The following is an 18,689-nucleotide window of genomic DNA, read 5'->3' on the forward strand; positions in this document are numbered from 1 at the left end:
CCTGGGATTCCTTGCTGAGTTTTTCCTGCACTCAGCTTACACAGAAACACACAAAAGGTTGGGTGAATGCATGAAATACCAGGAAATAGCTGTAGAAAGGTGCTCAGGTTTTGAGTTAACCATTATCTACATCATATGCCACAAAAGCGGTCATGGCATAACTTCCATTTGAAGAATCTGTGGTTGGAGTAAAGCAATATAATTGATAAAAGGTGAACATGATTTCTCCAGTTTTAAGAATGTAACAATCCTTTTACTCTTGGTTTCGACTGTTCTTAAGACATGTGGGATGATAGATAACTATTTTAGACAAAGATTCACACTAATTAAGTGACATTAAGACTACTTAATATTTGTAGTTTCTCCTTACCACAAGAGAGACACTTCTTATTATGATACACAATACATAATTTCAAAAAATCTGTCAGCATTTATTGTAAGGTGGGGAGCACTAGCTAGTGAATCACACTTCTTGGGTGAGAAGAAGGGATAGCTGTTGACATATGTTGAAAACTGTTTTTTTTTTAAGAAACTTGACTATGGAGGGTCAGGGTGGGGTATTACCATTGTCATATCCAAAGACACAGACGTCTCAAAAACATGTATTATAAAAAGTAAGGAGATAGGAGCAGTTAAATGCTAAAAGTCTATTGGTTATGTAAATAGTGATATAGCAGAAATGAGAAAGGAAAAAACTTTTGTACTACACAGAAGCTACTTGCTTCCCCACCGAGCTCTTTGCTCACAGTCAGAGGAGTATGAGTTAAAAATGTACAGCTGAAAAGTGTTATTTCCATGGTGAGAGGTCAGTTAGAGGCATTTACTCTCTGTCTATCACACAAAATACATATGGGCCAAGATTCAAAGATATGTCACTGCCATGAGGAGGTCACAAGAAGACATCAAGTCATCCAGGACATCAAGTCCTGGATATCCAGGTACATGCAACACCAGACTCTTGCAAGAGGGTAAGAAAAACAAAGGAAAATAAAATAATGCATTAATTTTGGTGGATTATCATCATAGAGGTTGACAGGATTGTTTTTAGTGCACAATATTATTTCTTTGCACAGGAATAGCGCGATCTATAAACTTTGCAGAAGTGAAGTGAAGCTTAGCAGTAGCATAGGATGGTTTGGAGGAGATACAGCCTGGAGGGAATGTGGCTACACCAAGCCGCGAATGTGGCAGAGTAGCTGACTTTGCTCCATGCAGGGACATTAGTTTTGATCTGCACCTACTTTTGAAAAGCCACAATCATAGAATCATAGAATGGTTTAGGTTGGAAAGGACCTTGAAGACCATCGAGTTCCAACCCCCCTGCCTTAGGCAGGGACACCTCCCACTAGACCAGGTTGCCCAAGGCCACATCCAGCCTGGCCTTGAACGCCTCCGGGGATGGGGCCTCAACAACCCCTCTGGGCAACCTGTGCCAGTGCCTCACCATCTTCAAAGTGAAAAACTTCTTCCAATTATTTAACAGAAGGCAGACTTTCTCCCCAGGACATTAACTGAAACTGTCCTAGCAGCCTGGTGATTTGTTGGACCGTGTGCATGATAATTTGCCACTAATTTAAGAGTTTAATTGAATTATCTTGGCCATTTTAAAATTAAGTTAGCCTAATAGCCTTGTCCTGGGTCCTTCATACGGCCAAGCCCCGCTAGTCGGATCACATCAGGGAAGGTTTGAGGTCCGGTGCCTGCCAGCACAAGGTGACAGCTCTCGTGGGCTCCCCAGCTGCTTCTGTGGGATGGGGCTGGAGCAGGCGAGGGCTTTGCTCCTGCACTGGCTCGGTGACACCAGCCTCCGATGTCCTGCTTTCTCCCTCCTATGGCACTGCCCTGCCATCCCATGCTGGCGCTGCCCTCCTGCTGCTCCAGGGGCTTGGAGCGCATCTCAGCCACTCAACGGCTGCAGACACGGCAGCCCCAGAGCCATCCGCGGCAGCCTGGAGCAATCCCCAACACCGTGGCCTTTTTAGGATCAAAGCTGTGACTTCAGTGAGCTGGGGCAGGGCAAGAGAAAAAGGGTTGCGTTTCTGTAATTGTATGGACTTCTCCTTTGGCAGTTTTTTTTTTTTTCCTCTAAGCTTAGCCCTGATGCTGTTAATGATGCCTTGGACTCTCTATTTTGAGTCAATCAAAATACACATATCTGATTTTTTACCCCTGAAAAATGAAGCTTTTACTATATACAACTATCAAACTATGTCCTAAAAGGTAAAGGTAAACTCTCTCCTCTGTGTAATTACGTGTTAGCTAGTATCCGGTACACTGTAAAGTTCAAAAGGATTTTGTAGACTAAACCCCAAGCTTTTCCTTAACTTTCACATTTGGAATCTCTTCTTCAGGAGGAATCTTCCACTCAAGACCGACAGGAAGTGATGCTGGATGTCCTGAGCTCTTCCTTTACCTTTAGAAGTCATCTCACTTCAGCAGTACGCTAATGTCACTTCAGGCATCCTGAAAAATCTTTTTGTGCCCCCATTGCCTGTCATTTTAAAGCCAAATGTTTGACTTTACAAGCACAAACCTCTGTTCCTAACAATTTTCAAGGACTGGAGAGTAACTGAAAGTGTAGCTTACTTGGCCAAACACAGGCTAAAAGGACTGTCTTCAATAAAGTCCTGAAAGATTGAAGCAGCTTTGTAAAAAAACACCTGTAACCATAGAGTGCAGCCGAAAACTACTACCAAACAAAGAGCACGCACATTTAGGCCAGTTCATCAAAAACTACAGTAGCATATGTTTTATATTATATGTAGCTCTTGTACTGATATGCTCATACTGGGGAATATCACTGTCTGGTTGGTACAGATTCATTTGTATAAATTCACATTCTTCCCTAATACAAAGTTAACATGGATTGATTTTCCATTTTCAAATCAATACCCATGTACTTTTCCTCCCATCCGGCAATTTTCTCTCTGACATAACAACTCCCTTTCAGAATAATATTATTTTCTCATGATTTTCGTCCTTCTTACTCTGCCTTTGGAAATGTCAGTCTGGAAAGCGCACCCACGGGGAGGGAGCCAGGCTGTGGGAAGGACGCAGGAGAGAAGGGATCAAAACATCACTTTTTCCAATCATGCCTTTCTCCTTAAAGCGTCTTCCACGGGTCTCTGCTAGGGATGGCGCAGTGCGAGCAGACAGAGCTTTGCTCTGACGTGCTTCAGATCCTCTTACCGCGATACCTAACGGAGATGGTTTCTGCAAGACTCAACGGGGTGCGATTGATTTGGTACCATGATCAATGATGCTGTGCTGGGTTTAGGATTCTCTTTATACCCTGGAAACATCAGAAAACCAGTATGACCGGTTCAGCCCACCGAGAGGAAAATATCTTTATTTTCCCCAAAAGCAAATCTCACATTTCAGCCCCGTACCATCAGCTGTTTTCAAACCGCAAGTAACAGCCTGGGGCCACAGCACGGTTTGAAATCTACCGAAGTCCATGGGTTTTGTTAACAGGGCACACGTTCCCATTCAAACGCCCTTTTGGGAGGCGCGGGGCCTTAGGTCCAGCCTGGCACTTGCGCCTCTCAGCCGCCCCAGGCTGCAGGGAACGCAGGTTGAGCGTTGCCGCTGCGGCCACGGGGAGCTGCGGGCTGCCTCCTCTCTCCTCGAGAGGTCGACACGGAGAGCGCACTGGAGCGGTCACCGACCCTGTCACCCGCCGTACACTGTCCTCGGTCAGGATTGGCACACATCCAGGGGTTGCCGTGGCTTAAGATGAGCGAGCCGCAGTGGAAGAACGGGTATGGCTTTCACCATCGAAGGGATCTTCCGTTCAGCAAGCAAACAGCACTGTCAGCAGCATCTGCTGCTTTTTTCCCCCTTTTCTGAGCTTATTAAAAGGTGTATTGACAAAGATGTAGCACATGGGTGAGAGCAAGATTTGTTTTAATCCTGAAGAGAGCAGCCTGGGATCATACTGCCTTTGGAATCAAAACTTTAATCGCCTGCTTAGAAAAGTCACTATTTTTTTTTTTTTTTTTTAAACATGTGAAGGAACGGGGCCTGGGTCTGCTGCAGATCTTTGTGTGTCACCTCTGCCAAGCCTCTGCGTTACTTATTTCCCTACCACACAGCAGCACTATGTGTCATTATTTACCCCAACCACTGAATTTGAAGAAACACAGGACTAAAATTCCTGCAATTCTCCTGCTACCGAAGACAACCACACCATTTATTCCCCTTCCTAAATTGATTACCTCCTGTATTAAAGTAATGAGGACTTTTACTGTCACAGGACTTCTCACCACTACACGATGCAAATTTTAGAGCTTAAAATCATACGCCATGTAATCGCTCGTAATCGCTCCTTAAGACTGTTGCTTCTGTGCGGGACCACCACGCGTGTTTGCCTTCCTTTTAGCTTCTCCAATCTTCTGACCATCCCAGAAGCGGGCTGCTGGACCATCTCCAGCTTCAGTTCATTTTTCCTGGCTATTGGCAGCTGGAAACCTGGAGGCGCTTTGGTAGTATCACGAATCTATTCCCACCCTCGCAATAAATCCCTCACTAATACACTTCAAGGTTCCATTTCTCTTCTTTATCTGCATTTAAACAGTAACTTAGCCTCCATAGCAGTAACAGCTGAGGGCTCTCCTGCTTGAAAATATTTATTTGCCATGAAAACCAAAATTTGCCATCAAATTGCACTTTGCAGACTATTGCGTTTCCTGCCACAAGTACTGCTGGAGTGTTCAAAGGATACACCTTCTCCTGGATGATATTTCTGTCTTTACAATGACAATTTTTCTTGTCTTGACCATGCTAACAACTTCGCTTGGCCTGTAAGCTTTCGTCCATGCCTCATCCAAACATTGTTTGTATCCCTTTCATTGTTTGTCAGGAGAAACAGTGTGCTCATCAAGGCCTATGTGCATCACTGCTTACAATCAATAATGCAAGTTGCGTGGGGTTTTTTTTGGAAAAATAATGCATTTGCCTTTGTGCCTTAACACAGCTGCGCTGAACCCATGGATTTTTCCACTCATTTTTGGTATGCAAAGCCTTAAACATTTCCTGGTGAAGGAGCAGCCTTCTACGTAGAGAGCTGAAGCCTACAGACAGCTTGAGTCATCTTCCACCCCTGGGGTAAAGAACAGCATGCTGCCAGCCTTGTTAATTGAGCCAAGAACATGACCACTCTTTCTCCCTACCGTCTGGACTAAGAAATAGTTCTGGTTCACACCAGGAACCATTCATACCCTTCTGCCTCCAAAGCCCATTGAAATTCACAGTTCTGCCCAGAAGCCCTGGGAGGCATCTTTGCAGCTGCTGCTCCTTCAGCAGCCCTGCTCAGGCTGAGGAGGAAAAGTCTGGAGGTTTTTTGGAGACAGAACAGCAGCAGGACTTCTTAGCAGACAAAAACATAGCTCTTCTAAACACAAAATGTTGGCATCTACAATGTGGAAAAAAAAAGAAAAAAAAAAAAAGCAAACCTCAAACTTTCTAGAGGTACAGAGCTTCACTGAGGATTTATTTACACCCACATGTCCTGCTCTTAGCAGGATCCTGGTTTTCAGGAGTTACACAATAGCGTTCAAATTGGTAGCTGCTCCTCCTCCTCCTCCTTTTACATCCCTTCCTCCTCAGCCACCCCAGGCTGCTGTGCTGCTGAGCTTTTTACAGCTCAAACTTGCCCCAGCTGCTGCAGTTTCAGCCTCCCATTGCCAAGGGATTGTCTCTGCTTGCATGTGCCGACTTCTGTGTATGCGTAATGCAGAGATGCTGCCTGCAGAAATGAAGACCTTCCACTTAGAGAAGTATTACAGACATGGACCCTAATCATACACACAGGTTAAGCTTCAGGTGACGTTCTCCAGACCCAGCAAGGAAAATTCTGACTGCAAAGCCCTCTTTTCAGGCTATCCTTTCCATTGGCAGCCCCTTGCCAGGCTGTTTGTCTCTTGCTGGCCTGCCTCTTGCATTTCCACGGACTTGTGTTTTCTCCTACATGGTTCATCCATCCCCAGTCTCTCGCTACTTGCAGCAACATCTCAGGTGAGAGATCCCATAGAAATCCATGTCCCACCAGGAGATTTGCCATCAGGGAGCTATCTCTTCCTCCCTGCATTCAAGAAGATGTGCATCTCTTAGGGCATACCTGAAATATAGGAGTGTTTCCTCTAACCCGCACCTACTATTGCTATTTGAGAAGCTCTACCGAAATAGGTGACCTGGCTTATTCCTATCCGCTGTGGTGGGTTCATGCCGGCAAATCAAATACTGTCAATATCTGAAGGGACGGGAAGACGGTCAGAATAATAATAGCTACTCTGCAGAGACCTTAATGGGCACGCAAAATGCAATTGGTCACACGCGGCATTTTGAGCTCTGTGCACAAACCTGCAGCCTGAGCCGTAGTTGAACCAGATACTCCATGTGCTGCTGGCAACCCAAGGTGTGCAGAGCACATCTGAGCTCCTCTAAGCTAGTGACTCCAATCATCAATGCCCCATCCTCTCCTAACCTTTCCACCTCCCACTCTACAGCTGTTTCTGTATCCTTTTAAATGGCAGACCGTGTGTTAGTAGAGACAAAAAGTTCAATACTTATGCAACAGGGGAAGATTACTAAAGCAATACTACTCAGATATTTGTCTTGCCTATACTTGTAAAATACGATTCAAAGTGGTCTCTTCTATCTCTGCAGTAGATAGAGGGTAACTTTGAAAAACAAGAATTCTGGTTTACCTTGAAAGGCAAAAAAGCAGAGCTAAGAAACACTCACTCAGGAAATCTATATTTAAATGTCTAGTTTTGTCTTCTATCCCTCTACTCCAATCCCAACAGTTCCACATACTGGAGGTCAGAGATGCCCCACGTAAAGGAATCACGGCACTCATGGTGGTAACACCCCGGCTTCACAGCAGAGCTAACTGTGTGATATGAGTGCATGCATTTTTGTGGGGGGCTGGTACTGGAACATTTGGCATTTAGATCAGTATGAGAAAGTCTCCAGAGCTGAATAAAGTTCCATTCTCTGTCTAAATAAACAAGCATGGGTAACAGGTGTTGGTTTTTTTTTTTTTAGTTTTTTTTTTTTTAATAAGGAATGTTGTCAGTCCTATTTTATTATGCGTAATAGAAGGAGGTGAAAAAAATCAATATAAGCACTGTATCTAACCTATTTAAAACTACAATCACAATGTTATCTGAATGCCTTACAACATTGTTTAAATCCAACAAGTAGACATGAAAACAACAAATCTATGCAGGGTTTTTTATACATATGGTGAGAAAGTTTGCAAAGTGTTAAAATATATTTTCTGTTCTGTATGTTTCTGGTACAAGGAAGTGATGTGTAGAATACTGTATATTTATGAACAGAGCCTTGACTTATACAAGCAATAATCGACTTCAAAACATACAATGTATATCTTAAAATATCCCCTAGAGCTGCTCATATAAAGTCAAATCCAGCACCTACTAAAGTTCAGCCAGCTGACTCTCTTTGACTCCAGTGGGCAATTGACTAAGCCCATGACAATTGTGAAGTACCTGACAATCTAATTGTATTCATATGAAAAAAATCACATTGCATAGATTTAAACAGGAAGACATGCAATAACAAGACAAGTCACAGTATAGCAAAACCTTGTTTCTTTGGTGAAACAGAAGCAGATATAAAAGTTACAAAGATTTTAGACTTTCATTCACAAAAAAACAGACATTCACATTATACACTATACAAGATAATAATATAAATAGAGAAAAGTATTATGTGCATTGTTTGGGGGCGAGGGGTGGGGAATGAACCGGCCAACACAGTGAGGCACTGCCATGTTGAATACACAAAGATTGGGTACACTCGATGGAGCAGTAACTACAATTTCTTGAGAGATGTTGCCTGGAACTGTAGTTACTGTTCCCAACGAGCTATGGCAAGGTCACTCCATGGGCAGCTCTGCCTAGTACAAACTCTTACATGTTGGCTGGGTCTCAATTCTTTTCCTTTCCCTTTCAACTTTTTGCATCATATCCCCACACTAACACAAAGGCATAAACCTCCCATCTGTGTTTGCACTCGTAACGTTATTTTAAAAGGTATACCATAGGGAACTTACTGTTCTTTATTTTCACTTTTTTTTTTTTTTTTTTTTTTTTTTTTCCCTGTGCCCAAAGATGTGCAAGGCACTTTGCAGAAATAACAGTCCTTTCTGTGGAGAGGTCGTTTCAAACGTTGCCTTCTACACTTACTGTACACATCCAGGTCAGCCATCGAGCTGACCAGGGTAAGAAATCATAATAGAAAACTCCTACGTACACACTGCACCAACTACAACCTATAATCTCTTTGTGCACACACTTCTTTCTAGAAAGCCAAGAGTCTGATTCTTCTGTAAGTCATACAGTTCTCACCCATCTAACCGCAAACAAATGATCCTGTTTAGCAGGAATTTTGTTCTCCAGGGAAATCGCAGTTGAACTGAAAGATGGTTCCAAAAGTGGAGCTCAGGGGCTAATACTGCACTGGCGAGCTCTTTTAATCTTCTTTGCATGGGTAAAATAACATCCAATAAATTAAATCAGTATGGCTTACTTCATTTATTTATGTACGCTTCACAGCTGCAGCATTCATACACAAACATTCATTACTTTATAAAAAGATTAAAAAATGGTTATATATACAAAATTATTTACTTTTTTGATTTTTGTTTGTTTTTTACAAAAAAAAAAATCCCCCAAACACCAGGTCTATCTCCATTTTAGAATGCAGAGACCTGTAATATAGACCTTGTGGTTAATGTCGTGAAAGCAATTTTTCTTCTCTTTTTTTCTTTTTTTTTTTCTTTTCAAAAAAGTGGCCCTGTTGATAAAGTTAATGTATTAGCACTTGGATTTTTACAGGCCCTCCTTGTCATACACAACTCCTCCACGCATCCTTTCCCGTGAATGGTGAAGCTGGAATGGAGAGCAGAAAAAAAGTTCCACACTGCAGTCCCTAGTTCATGCTTCATGCCACTGTTATGTGCTCTGTCTAAACTTTGCATCTCGTGGACACAAACTGTACCGTGGATGGGAAATGGCACAGCTCCCATTAAAAAATAAAGTCATGTAACTTGTGTGTTTATCTTCACCTGATAATAGCAAATTTCAGCCAGTGAAGTTATTTCAACCATTTCCAGCCTAGGTAAACAACTTTAAAACAACCGTCATAAATGACTGAAGACCTCTGAGGCCGTTCTAACCATAAATATGCCTGAAATTAGTGTGACTTTTCATTTTATATACAGGATTTTAAAAACAACACACAATTAAACAACATTAAAATCATCTTATTTACATTTTCATTGGTGCTAAAATCGAGCTGTTTAAATATTGCAGAAGGCTGGTATATATCATAAAATGGTCCACACTGATGGCATATAGAAAACTAATAATCTTTATAGGCTGGAAATGGTTTCCTTTTATCCCCATAAGCACTTCTCCTTTTTTTTTTTAATTTTCTGATAAACACCATACTTTTGCGAAATGCATTGTGAATACCGCAGTCCATAGTTTCAAAACAATTTCATAATACTCCTATAAGTGATAGAAAAGGCACAGAAAGTTACGACTTTGGCTGAAATGGTGGAAATCCCCATTCACCATTTAGCTCTCAGCGCCTTGAGTCCTGCCACGTCCTGATCCAGCGATGATAGTGTTTTGATGAATTTAATGACGTTCCCTTTCCTGATGAAGAATGTTTATAGTAGTATTTCTTAGAGTAAGTCCTTTGGTATGTGGATGCTGCAATGAGAAGGAGGAAAAAAGGGAAATTAATTTAAAATTATTTAACTATGAACGGGCTGTCTACACTTCACGTTACAGTTCCATCTAGTCTTGATTAATTAGAGGGTTAACAAATGATTAACTGGTACTATGACCATGTTACAGACAGGAGAAGCAGCTCTTACACACAGTTAGACCACAGTTGCAGACAGACTTGTTAGTGTTATTAGGAAACTGTTGATTTCGGGGGCTTTGTAAGAGTGTTGTTTACTTTAAAAGAATCTTGGTTGCAAAACCCGAAGAGGAACATTTTCATTAGTTTTGGAGGTCTGATGGTTTTTCCTACAGATAGAGTGAGAGGTATTGTTGTCATAATCTATCATACGAGATTTGCACTTCTCTTAAAATATGTATTCATTACTCATTAATCTTAAATTAGTCTATTGTTTCTGATCCAGCACTGGCTTGCTTTCAAAGAACTCACGATTCATGCAAGTAATTTTAGGCATATCCCATCTTCCATTCCCTTGACACCGGATGGTTGGAACATGACGCTGGATGAAACCATCTTTGCAGTGATATCTAATGAGGGAGTTGATTTCATAACGAGGTTTCATCTTTCCAAAGGTCTTTGCATTTTCCACAACAGGAGGCTGACCGCAAGCAACTGAAAGGGAGAGAGAACATAACCCAAACCATCAGTTTGTAAATGCACTTCTGAATATGGTACTGACCTCTAAACCCTGGCTTAGGGAAGATGTCAAGGGACCTCAGTGAGACTCCCAAAAGACACATCCAAATAAGGACAGGGAGATCAGTCTTTTCTATAGTTCTTCAGTCTTGTAGACCAAATACAGTAATGATAAAAGTTGGAAAGCAGCAGATAGTATAGTTCATATTGCCTTTTTGGTTTAAATTTCTGATGTAAATTTGAGCCAAAAAAGGTTGGCATACTCACACAAAGAAGTGATTTTCACTGGAAAGCTGCAAAACCTGAAAACCAGTCAAGTTATTACAAGCATTTAAGAAAAAAATCTCGTTTTCAATACTTCTCGTGTCTTCCTCAACAATAGACTATTTAAAAGTACTTTAAACTGACGGATCCTTCAAGGCTCAGAGAACATGTTAACAAAAAGTTGTAAACCGTAATTGGGAACAATGGAGCGCACACAAAATTTTGGCTGTTTCTTTACTTTCCCAATCTGAAGAGGCAGAGGCAATTCCTAAAGTATTGCTGTACAGCTCCTGGTAACAGGTTTCCTGTAAATAGCAGCTCTAACTGTGTATAAACCAACCGTGCTTTTCAGATTCCAGTGGTGCCATTAAACTAGATGGTTTTGGAAAAGAGGAAGACAAAGATCAACATTACTTGACGGGTGAAAAGTATGCTCAACTGAAGCTGAAGAGCTAACCACATACCTGTGGTCAATTGGCTGCTATGACTGCCTACCAATATTCTGCTGCCCACATACTTCACAGCGATGCCATCCTGGGAAAGAGTAGTTGGTTATATTTTCACGGTATGCAAGTATAACAGGCCTGACAGGTACGTGAATGCCTCTTTTGCTGAGATCTGTACCTACAAATAAATTTGCCTGGTTTTAACCAAGAGTTTCAACTGTGTAGTCTTTTGTGCCTAACTCAAGAACAGATTAGGTGTAGGTGTAATATGTGAATACAGACGAAAGATGACTTTATGAGGCTAATTCAGTTGAGGGCTCACTCTGCTGGTCACCAGATATCAGCTAGAATAAAACCGGAATTTAGAGAATTATGCTATTGTTACTGGAAAGTTTGTACCTGTTCCTTTCTTGCAGGTATAGGTAAGGTGATAATTGCAGGGCACGTCATTCCACTGCCCATTCTCATGCCATATTATAACAACACAGTCTTCTCCAGCAGAAAAGAAGCTGTCTGGCTGGTTTGGTCGCCAGTTCTCATATTGCTGCAGAAAAGAGGAGCAAAACCATTATTTTCAGTGCTGGAGTATATTTACATTCCGTTTTACAGCAGAACACACAGTATTACCTTTGGTGAAGAGCAATCACAATTGTTTGATTCAGGCTGTTAAGAACGAAGTAAACAAAGCTAGATTTATAATATCCTCCCACTTTATTAATAGATTATCTCAGTGAGAAAAAAATATAATGATCTAACTCCTTGCTTACTGTAAACTGATGTCAGGTGAACAAAACAGTGACAGAATTCAGCGCAAGTAAAATCTGATCCTCAGTGTGTTGAAACACACTCTTTCCTACACAGACAGACATGAAGTGGAATGCCAGGAAATGCAGTAAATAGCCCATAACCCTTGTTAGTCCATGATCTACTAAATGGCAAATTACAGGCTAGCTTCTCAGACTCAAATTATTTATGCTCTGACCTCATTTAATGAAGTCATTCAATGGAATGACGTGTAAAATTAGGTGTAAAATAAGTAAAGGTGTCAGAGTGTGTCCCCAGATCACTGCAGATACATATTGCCATTAAAAAGACCTACGTGGCAGACTGGGCATACACAGCAGCCTTTCAGCTTTAGAAATGATGATCCGAATTCTGCCCTCTGTAGAAAAAATAACTCCAGACATCTATGAATATATACGAATAAAACCAGAAACTGGCACACTAGTTTTAGAAGTAGAAATCTGATTGTTGGTATGCGACAAGAGCAAAAAAAAGAACCTTCAAATGGTTGAAAAAATACCTTTAGCATAAAAAAGAAATAGTTTCTTAGCCCTGCACCTGGGACACACATCTGGCGTATCGATTTGGGCAGGCTCTGTTCTTTGGGATCCAAGCTGGCTAGATGTGGGTCTGCACTTATTTAGCTACACAGTTCTGCAGCTTCCAGCTCGGCATCTGCCTAAAGATATGTCCCGACCAAGAGCTGCGGATGCTGGCTGCTGGCAGGCTGTGCACGGCTCCACGCACAGGCTAAAACTGCGTTTATTCCACTGTAAAATGCGGTCTTTCAAGCATGGCTAAGTTCATCATTGCACGATGTCATTTTTGGATGAAAATTAGGTAGGATTCAGTCTGTTTTCCCAATCAATAAGCAGGAAAAATAGAAACAAAGGGAGTGTCACACCGACTGAAGATCTATGCAGTAGTCCCTGGTAGGGGACATATAGCCTGCTGCCCTTGCAGTCAGCAGAGGTGAGATGATAAACTTTATCCCACTTGTTGTTTCAACTTCATCCCAAATGAAGCACAGTAATTTGAGATTTGCATAACATTATGTAAAGAAAAGTGAGAAAAGATTTGGGAAACTATTCTAGGCGATTTTTTGGGGGATTTCTGTTGTGTCACTCCAAGAAGAATTTAATGAAGGATAAAAATAGATATCTGAAAGCACTGGAATTCACATAAACGCCAGACATTAACCAGGCAGCTAGACCCTTGTATGGTCAAAATGATAGTTTCTAAATGCTTATATTTTCCTCGGTGCTTACATCTTTCTGTCTAGAGCTGGCCCATATAAATGTCATAAAAGTTTAGCTTTCTATTTTCTTAACTTTGTGAAAAAACCACTATTCACTGCCTGTGCGAACACATTTTAGAAATAAAGTTAACACACCCCACACAAGTAGTATTTACCTTACAATGAATCAAACTATGAAAAAACTAAGTACTTAACCTTTTCCTACCACGTGTCGTCTTACCCATCACAGGTTTTAATTATCCAAGCAATTTAACAATCATGGTCTAAATAAATTTGTTCTGCACTGAATTTATTACCTCTAATAAAACTTCTCCCTTTTTATGTGGAACTAACTTAATTCCTTCTCTGCATTTCAGTGTTTAATAGTCCTAAACTACAATACACACTAACTCATTTACTCAAGTCCAGAATTCAGCATTTCACGTTAGCTTATAAATCAGAGCACGAGTTTTTCAAGCACAGTAGCCAAATACCATATATATGAGTCAAATGGGATCTGCAGTGTGGGGGGCTTCCTGCAACACCTAGTGTGAAAAAGAAAAGCAAGCTCTGTGCGTATCTCTTGAGCCAGTGATTAAGAAAACGGGGAGGAAGGAATACGCCCATGCATGGTGAGTATTACTGCAACTCAGAGTCCTCCAAGACCCCTTTTCCAAAAGGGTACTTTGGAATGGCTACTGAGCCAAAGGTCCAGCGCCTTTTTACAGCAGAGCTGGTTAAGGATGCAGGAATCTGGTCAGAAAAAGTCACGCTACCCCAACACAGAAAGCTACTGCTTACTAAACCAGCGATAGCTGAGTGCATGCACACGCTGAAGGCTTAGGCTTGCCCACGGCACTGTCCCAGATACCTGCTGCATCTCCTCTACTTGGGGGGCTCTGACACACCTCCAAGAGCACCACAAAGGGCAAGGCAATGAAGCAAAACTGGTGTAGGTTTCACTCCTGCTGCAGGGAAGTCTGTCTGAGTGTTGGAGAGGTGGGGTAAGCAGAAAGAAATGATCACCTCTCACTTTCACCTCTGAATGTCTTACTACGCAACCCAACCGAAAAGTAAGAATGGCTAATGTAAGTCACGAGTGTATGCATGGGTGGTTACACCCCTCAGATGATAGGCAGCAACTTCTTAAGCCGACGCAGTCCAATTGCTTTCAAGAATATGCCCAGACATACGGACACATAGAAAAATTAAAGAAAACTGCCAGGTTAGTGGAAGAAAAGTTTGATCAATAATGTCCTGACGGCAAAGGAAAGACCTCAACAAGCCTTGCAGCTGTTTCTTGTGGAAATGATACTAGAGAGACGTTTGCTTCCACGGGGATCAGAGTGTGGGAATGAAGGATATTTAATGGTTATTGGGGGCGTGTGAGCTGAAGGTGCTCAGCAGCTTGCCAGCTCCCACCCTAAGCAGAGGCTCCACATGCTCTTATTTGCCTTGCCATAATGACTCCAAAATTTGTGTTTGCTTTGCTGGCAGGGCTGCAGTGTAATGGCAAAGGATTATATCTAGGCCCTGCGGTTTATACAAGAATGTCTGATATCCTCCAGCGTGACTTGCTGTTACCTCACATCTGATATCGTCATTGCATGGATTTATTTTGGCTGAATAACTCTGATTTTGCCTGCGTTTATTGCCAGAATTGCTTAGCAGAGGAAGTTCCAGACTGCTGAATTGCTTTCTTAGGTCTCCACCCAGCTCTTCTGTAGTTTTTCAATTCCTTATTTAGCCACTGATAATGGGATAATGATACAAAAAGATTCTCACAGTTTGAGTGCAATAAGTTGCTAGACAAATAAACTAATATTTTGCTTTCCTCTTATGGCTTACATTTTTGCATGACTGCAAGCATGATTCTGGTTTTCACTTACACTAGTGTAAATCAGGGGTGACTGCACTATCACCAGTAAACCTACATCAGCAAAAAATTAATGGGAAAGAACCAAATCCCGTAAGTCACATACTGATTGGTACTGTTTGTTTTCAAACATACCCCTAACAATTTCTCATACCAAGTGTGTTAAGTGTAATGACTTCCCTACCCTTGCAATAAGTGCAGTAAACATCTACGATACTCAGGTCACAATTATTCTGCTGGGAAACACTGCTCAGGGTGTCCTGAACAAGATGCCATTTTTAAAATGACTGTGTCATTTAAGATCCTTGTATTTCAATGCATTACTGCCTGTTACAAAAGTATATTGTACAAAAAAAAAAAACCAAAAAAAACCAAACCAACCAACCAAACCTTAATTCCTTGGCAACATGTACCATTCAGGTTTGTTCACGTCCAAAAATGATCAGCCATATTCACAGGCGAGCCAAAAACTGCTGGTGTCGGTCCAGCTACCCTCCTGTTAACGTTATATCTTCATGTAAACTGTTATTGTCTCAGCAGACCAATGAAACCGCACTAAGGAGCACTGTGTTTGAATTGATAAAGCTCAAGACACCCTTTTGCCAACAACCAAGCTTCAGTCGACGCCTTTAGCAACACTCTTGGCTGCATCATTCATAAAATATGACTTATGTTTCTGAAAACCTAAATAGATTCAAATGCTGAGTTAGTACATGAAAGAAAAGCTGTTATGACCCTTTTAATCTTCAGCAGAAATATTCACCCCGGGTGATAGCACAGAGGGCCCTAAAAACTATTACTACCCTGGTTTTTAAGCAACATTCCCATGACACAGGTGAAGTTTTCCCCTGGATTAAAACGCAAAGCACGTTCAGACTGTACATTTTAGGACATTTAATCTTAATTATTTACATGAATCAAAAAGTACTTCAAAGGAGGTTTGGCCCACCACTCTTCTCTCCTCCAGCTATGAAGCGCGCTTTGCTGAGGTGGCTTCGGAGAAGGAAGTTCAAAGCAGTGCAGGGGAGCGAAGGCTGGAAGCACACGCCCCAGGCTCAGCCAGGCACCGCTGCACCAGCCACTCTGCAAAGCTCTCAACACCCATGACGGTGAAGCACTTGTTTTTTTTCTAATAAAAAAACACAAGGTTTCTGTGTAGTCAGGTAACTGCAGGACCTAGCCGTGGGGATGGGATTTTGGTCCCTGTACATTCATTTGGTCCTTTGGGAGCCACACCACTAGTATGTCTTCTCATCACTTCAGGCTGAAAACTGGCACTCCTGTAATGCTCTTTACACCCTTAATTATACCATAATAACTCATTAATCTTTCTTGTACAGTTTTTTGTTGTTGTTGTTGAAACCAAAGCCCGCGCTTTGCATTTACTTGTTCTAGCTTTCCCTGCTACAGACCACTGAATATTTTCCTGCAGAAGGAGGGTGGAAGGTCCATGGGTTAGAGCTGCAGCTGAGACAGGGTTCAGTTCTTCAGGCTTCCTACGTGGCATTAGACAATGCACTTGGCTGGCTGATTCCCACTCTGTAAAGCAGGGACAATGTATTCTCTCGCCTCACAGGAGGAGCTTGGATATGATGGTTACAAGAAGCCATGAAGACATTTTATTAAGTTCCACATTTTTGGGGAGAATTTCCTTATATGGCATTGAATTAACACGCAGCCATAATCTGCCAGTTGGGTGACAGGCTGACTTTTCACATAAATTAAATCTAAGAAAGACAGTATTACAGCAAGAGCTGTAAAGCAGCTAACTTTATTAGTCACTACTTTTTTTCATTCAGATGGCTGCTAATTAAATTGAATGAGCACAGCCTTTCCATCATGAACAAGATCCTACCTTGTGGGAGATTTGTTATTTAAATTTTCAGATAACCAGCCTTATCTGAGGGACTCACTTCCTTATTAATGAGTAATCCAATCAGCTCTTTCAGATGTTTGCACTGCCAAGGTGAATCTACAAGTAAGCAGTATCTCAGCTTTGTGACACTCATTTGGAAATTTCAGCCATTCCTTTATCTCTGAAAGCCACACCAAGTGGCTGAGATCAGTCGCTTGGATTTTGCTTCCAAAATAGTCAGCAAGCACTGCATTTAATGAAGCGCAACAAAATAAACTACCGATGCAAACAAAACTTTACTGCTTTACCTCCTTATTGTGTAAAGGCCAATAATCTTTTGTACCTAACTAAAGCTAGGAGATAATTTACTTGAAATACACCTATTTAGATTTCCAGGGTTAATGCTTTTCCTTCTGGGAAAAGGAAGCATGGTTTCAGCATGTTTAAATAAGCTTAAAGTACAAATCTGTCTTGGCACTTTTTGGCACTTGTAATTTCCAATGTGATTTTTATTTTCTTTCGCTCTGGCTGCTTCCTTATCTGATTGCTTCTTAATGCAAGACTAATGAGGCAAATCAAAAAAACAAGGAAAGATGCTGACTGGATACTCTCTGTGCCATTTCATATGAAAGTGAAGCAACATTCCCTGCCTGGTATTTATCACCAAACAAGCTGAAACCACCACGACAAAGCTGACTGACTATTGTCCTTTTTTCTGTCATAACTCTGCTAAGAACAGGAATGCACTTTTTTCACAATAGCAGACAAATTCTTAGGAATCTTTATCAGAAACCCCCCTGAACAAGTCCCTTACTGTGGAGGTTCGGTTATAATTGGATAGCTTAACTAAAAATTACATCTCGCTTTCAGTAAGTCCTGGCAATTACACACTTTTATAAGTTGGCCTAACTACAACAACATAAGCACAAGGTTACAATAAGTATACGGATCAGCTCAGAAAACTCTCCTTTGTAGCTCATGCTGCTATACATCACCAATTCTGTTATATGAGACGCTCATGGGAAGTTTGAAAGGGATTGCATTTCCTTTCAAAAGAAAAAAAAAAAATCAAGCAGATTACTGTGAAGATTTGGCAATGTCTGAAATACTTCCATTAAGTTCACCAGGTATTTAAATGCATTTATACATTGGGAAAGTCTAGAAACTACCTTATAGCAAGCATAGGCTCTGTTTCATTTAATTTCACCTCAGTCCTGCAAAGGATTTTTCTGTTTAGTTTTATGAATGGGAGCAGTCTGACAGAACCCACCAAAAACATTCATGAGATTAAAAACTCCATTCAGTGAGTGCTTAAGCATATACCTTGCTTTGAAGATACAGGTGGTGCCCTAAACTCTATAGGGTAGATCACATGCGCAATTCAGACACATTCTGAAATATTCTGCTGAAGGAGGGACCAAGCTGAAGTTGGTACATCTTTGCTGGGAGAAATTCTAGTCAATTTGAAGACAACTGCTATATTTAAACTTATCTACAAGTACACACAAAAATCACATACCATGTTCCTGATATTTTTTAGATCATAGTTGAATGGCTTCCCTCAAGCCCTTAATCTGGGCTTTGTTTGCATGGGATTTGGGAAACTGGCAGGATTTGGATCAGGCAGGCACCCAACACTCCCCATTACAGAGTCACACTGTGAGCAAGACAGACTCCCCGAAGGAGCTTTGCTAAGGACCTTTGCAAAAGATTTCACTTGAAAGGGGTTTTTGATAAGAGTGCAGTGAGATGTATTGAAAAACTCTTTGATTTCCTATGCAACAGTGCAGAAAAAGGACTCTGAATAAC

The 18,689-nt window shown here is 41.4% G+C and overlaps 1 protein-coding gene across 1 annotated transcript in view; it reads right to left on the reverse strand.

Moving 5' to 3' along the window:
- Positions 1–7,599: 7,599 nt before the first annotated feature.
- Positions 7,600–18,689, reverse strand: part of VCAN (versican) — a gene marked incomplete at its 5' end in the record, with an annotated part of 109,661 nt that continues 98,571 nt past the window's right edge. Inside the window, 3 exons of the mRNA XM_082497196.1 lie at positions 7,600–9,746; positions 10,213–10,395; positions 11,529–11,673. Coding sequence (XP_082353322.1) covers positions 9,616–9,746; positions 10,213–10,395; positions 11,529–11,673 — 459 coding nt within the window. The 3' untranslated portion in view covers positions 7,600–9,615. The remainder of the gene's footprint in view (positions 9,747–10,212; positions 10,396–11,528; positions 11,674–18,689) is intronic.

This window comes from Vanellus vanellus, assembly GCF_965231255.1.
Source record: "Vanellus vanellus genome assembly, chromosome: Z".
Taxonomy (NCBI): Eukaryota; Metazoa; Chordata; class Aves; order Charadriiformes; family Charadriidae; genus Vanellus; species Vanellus vanellus.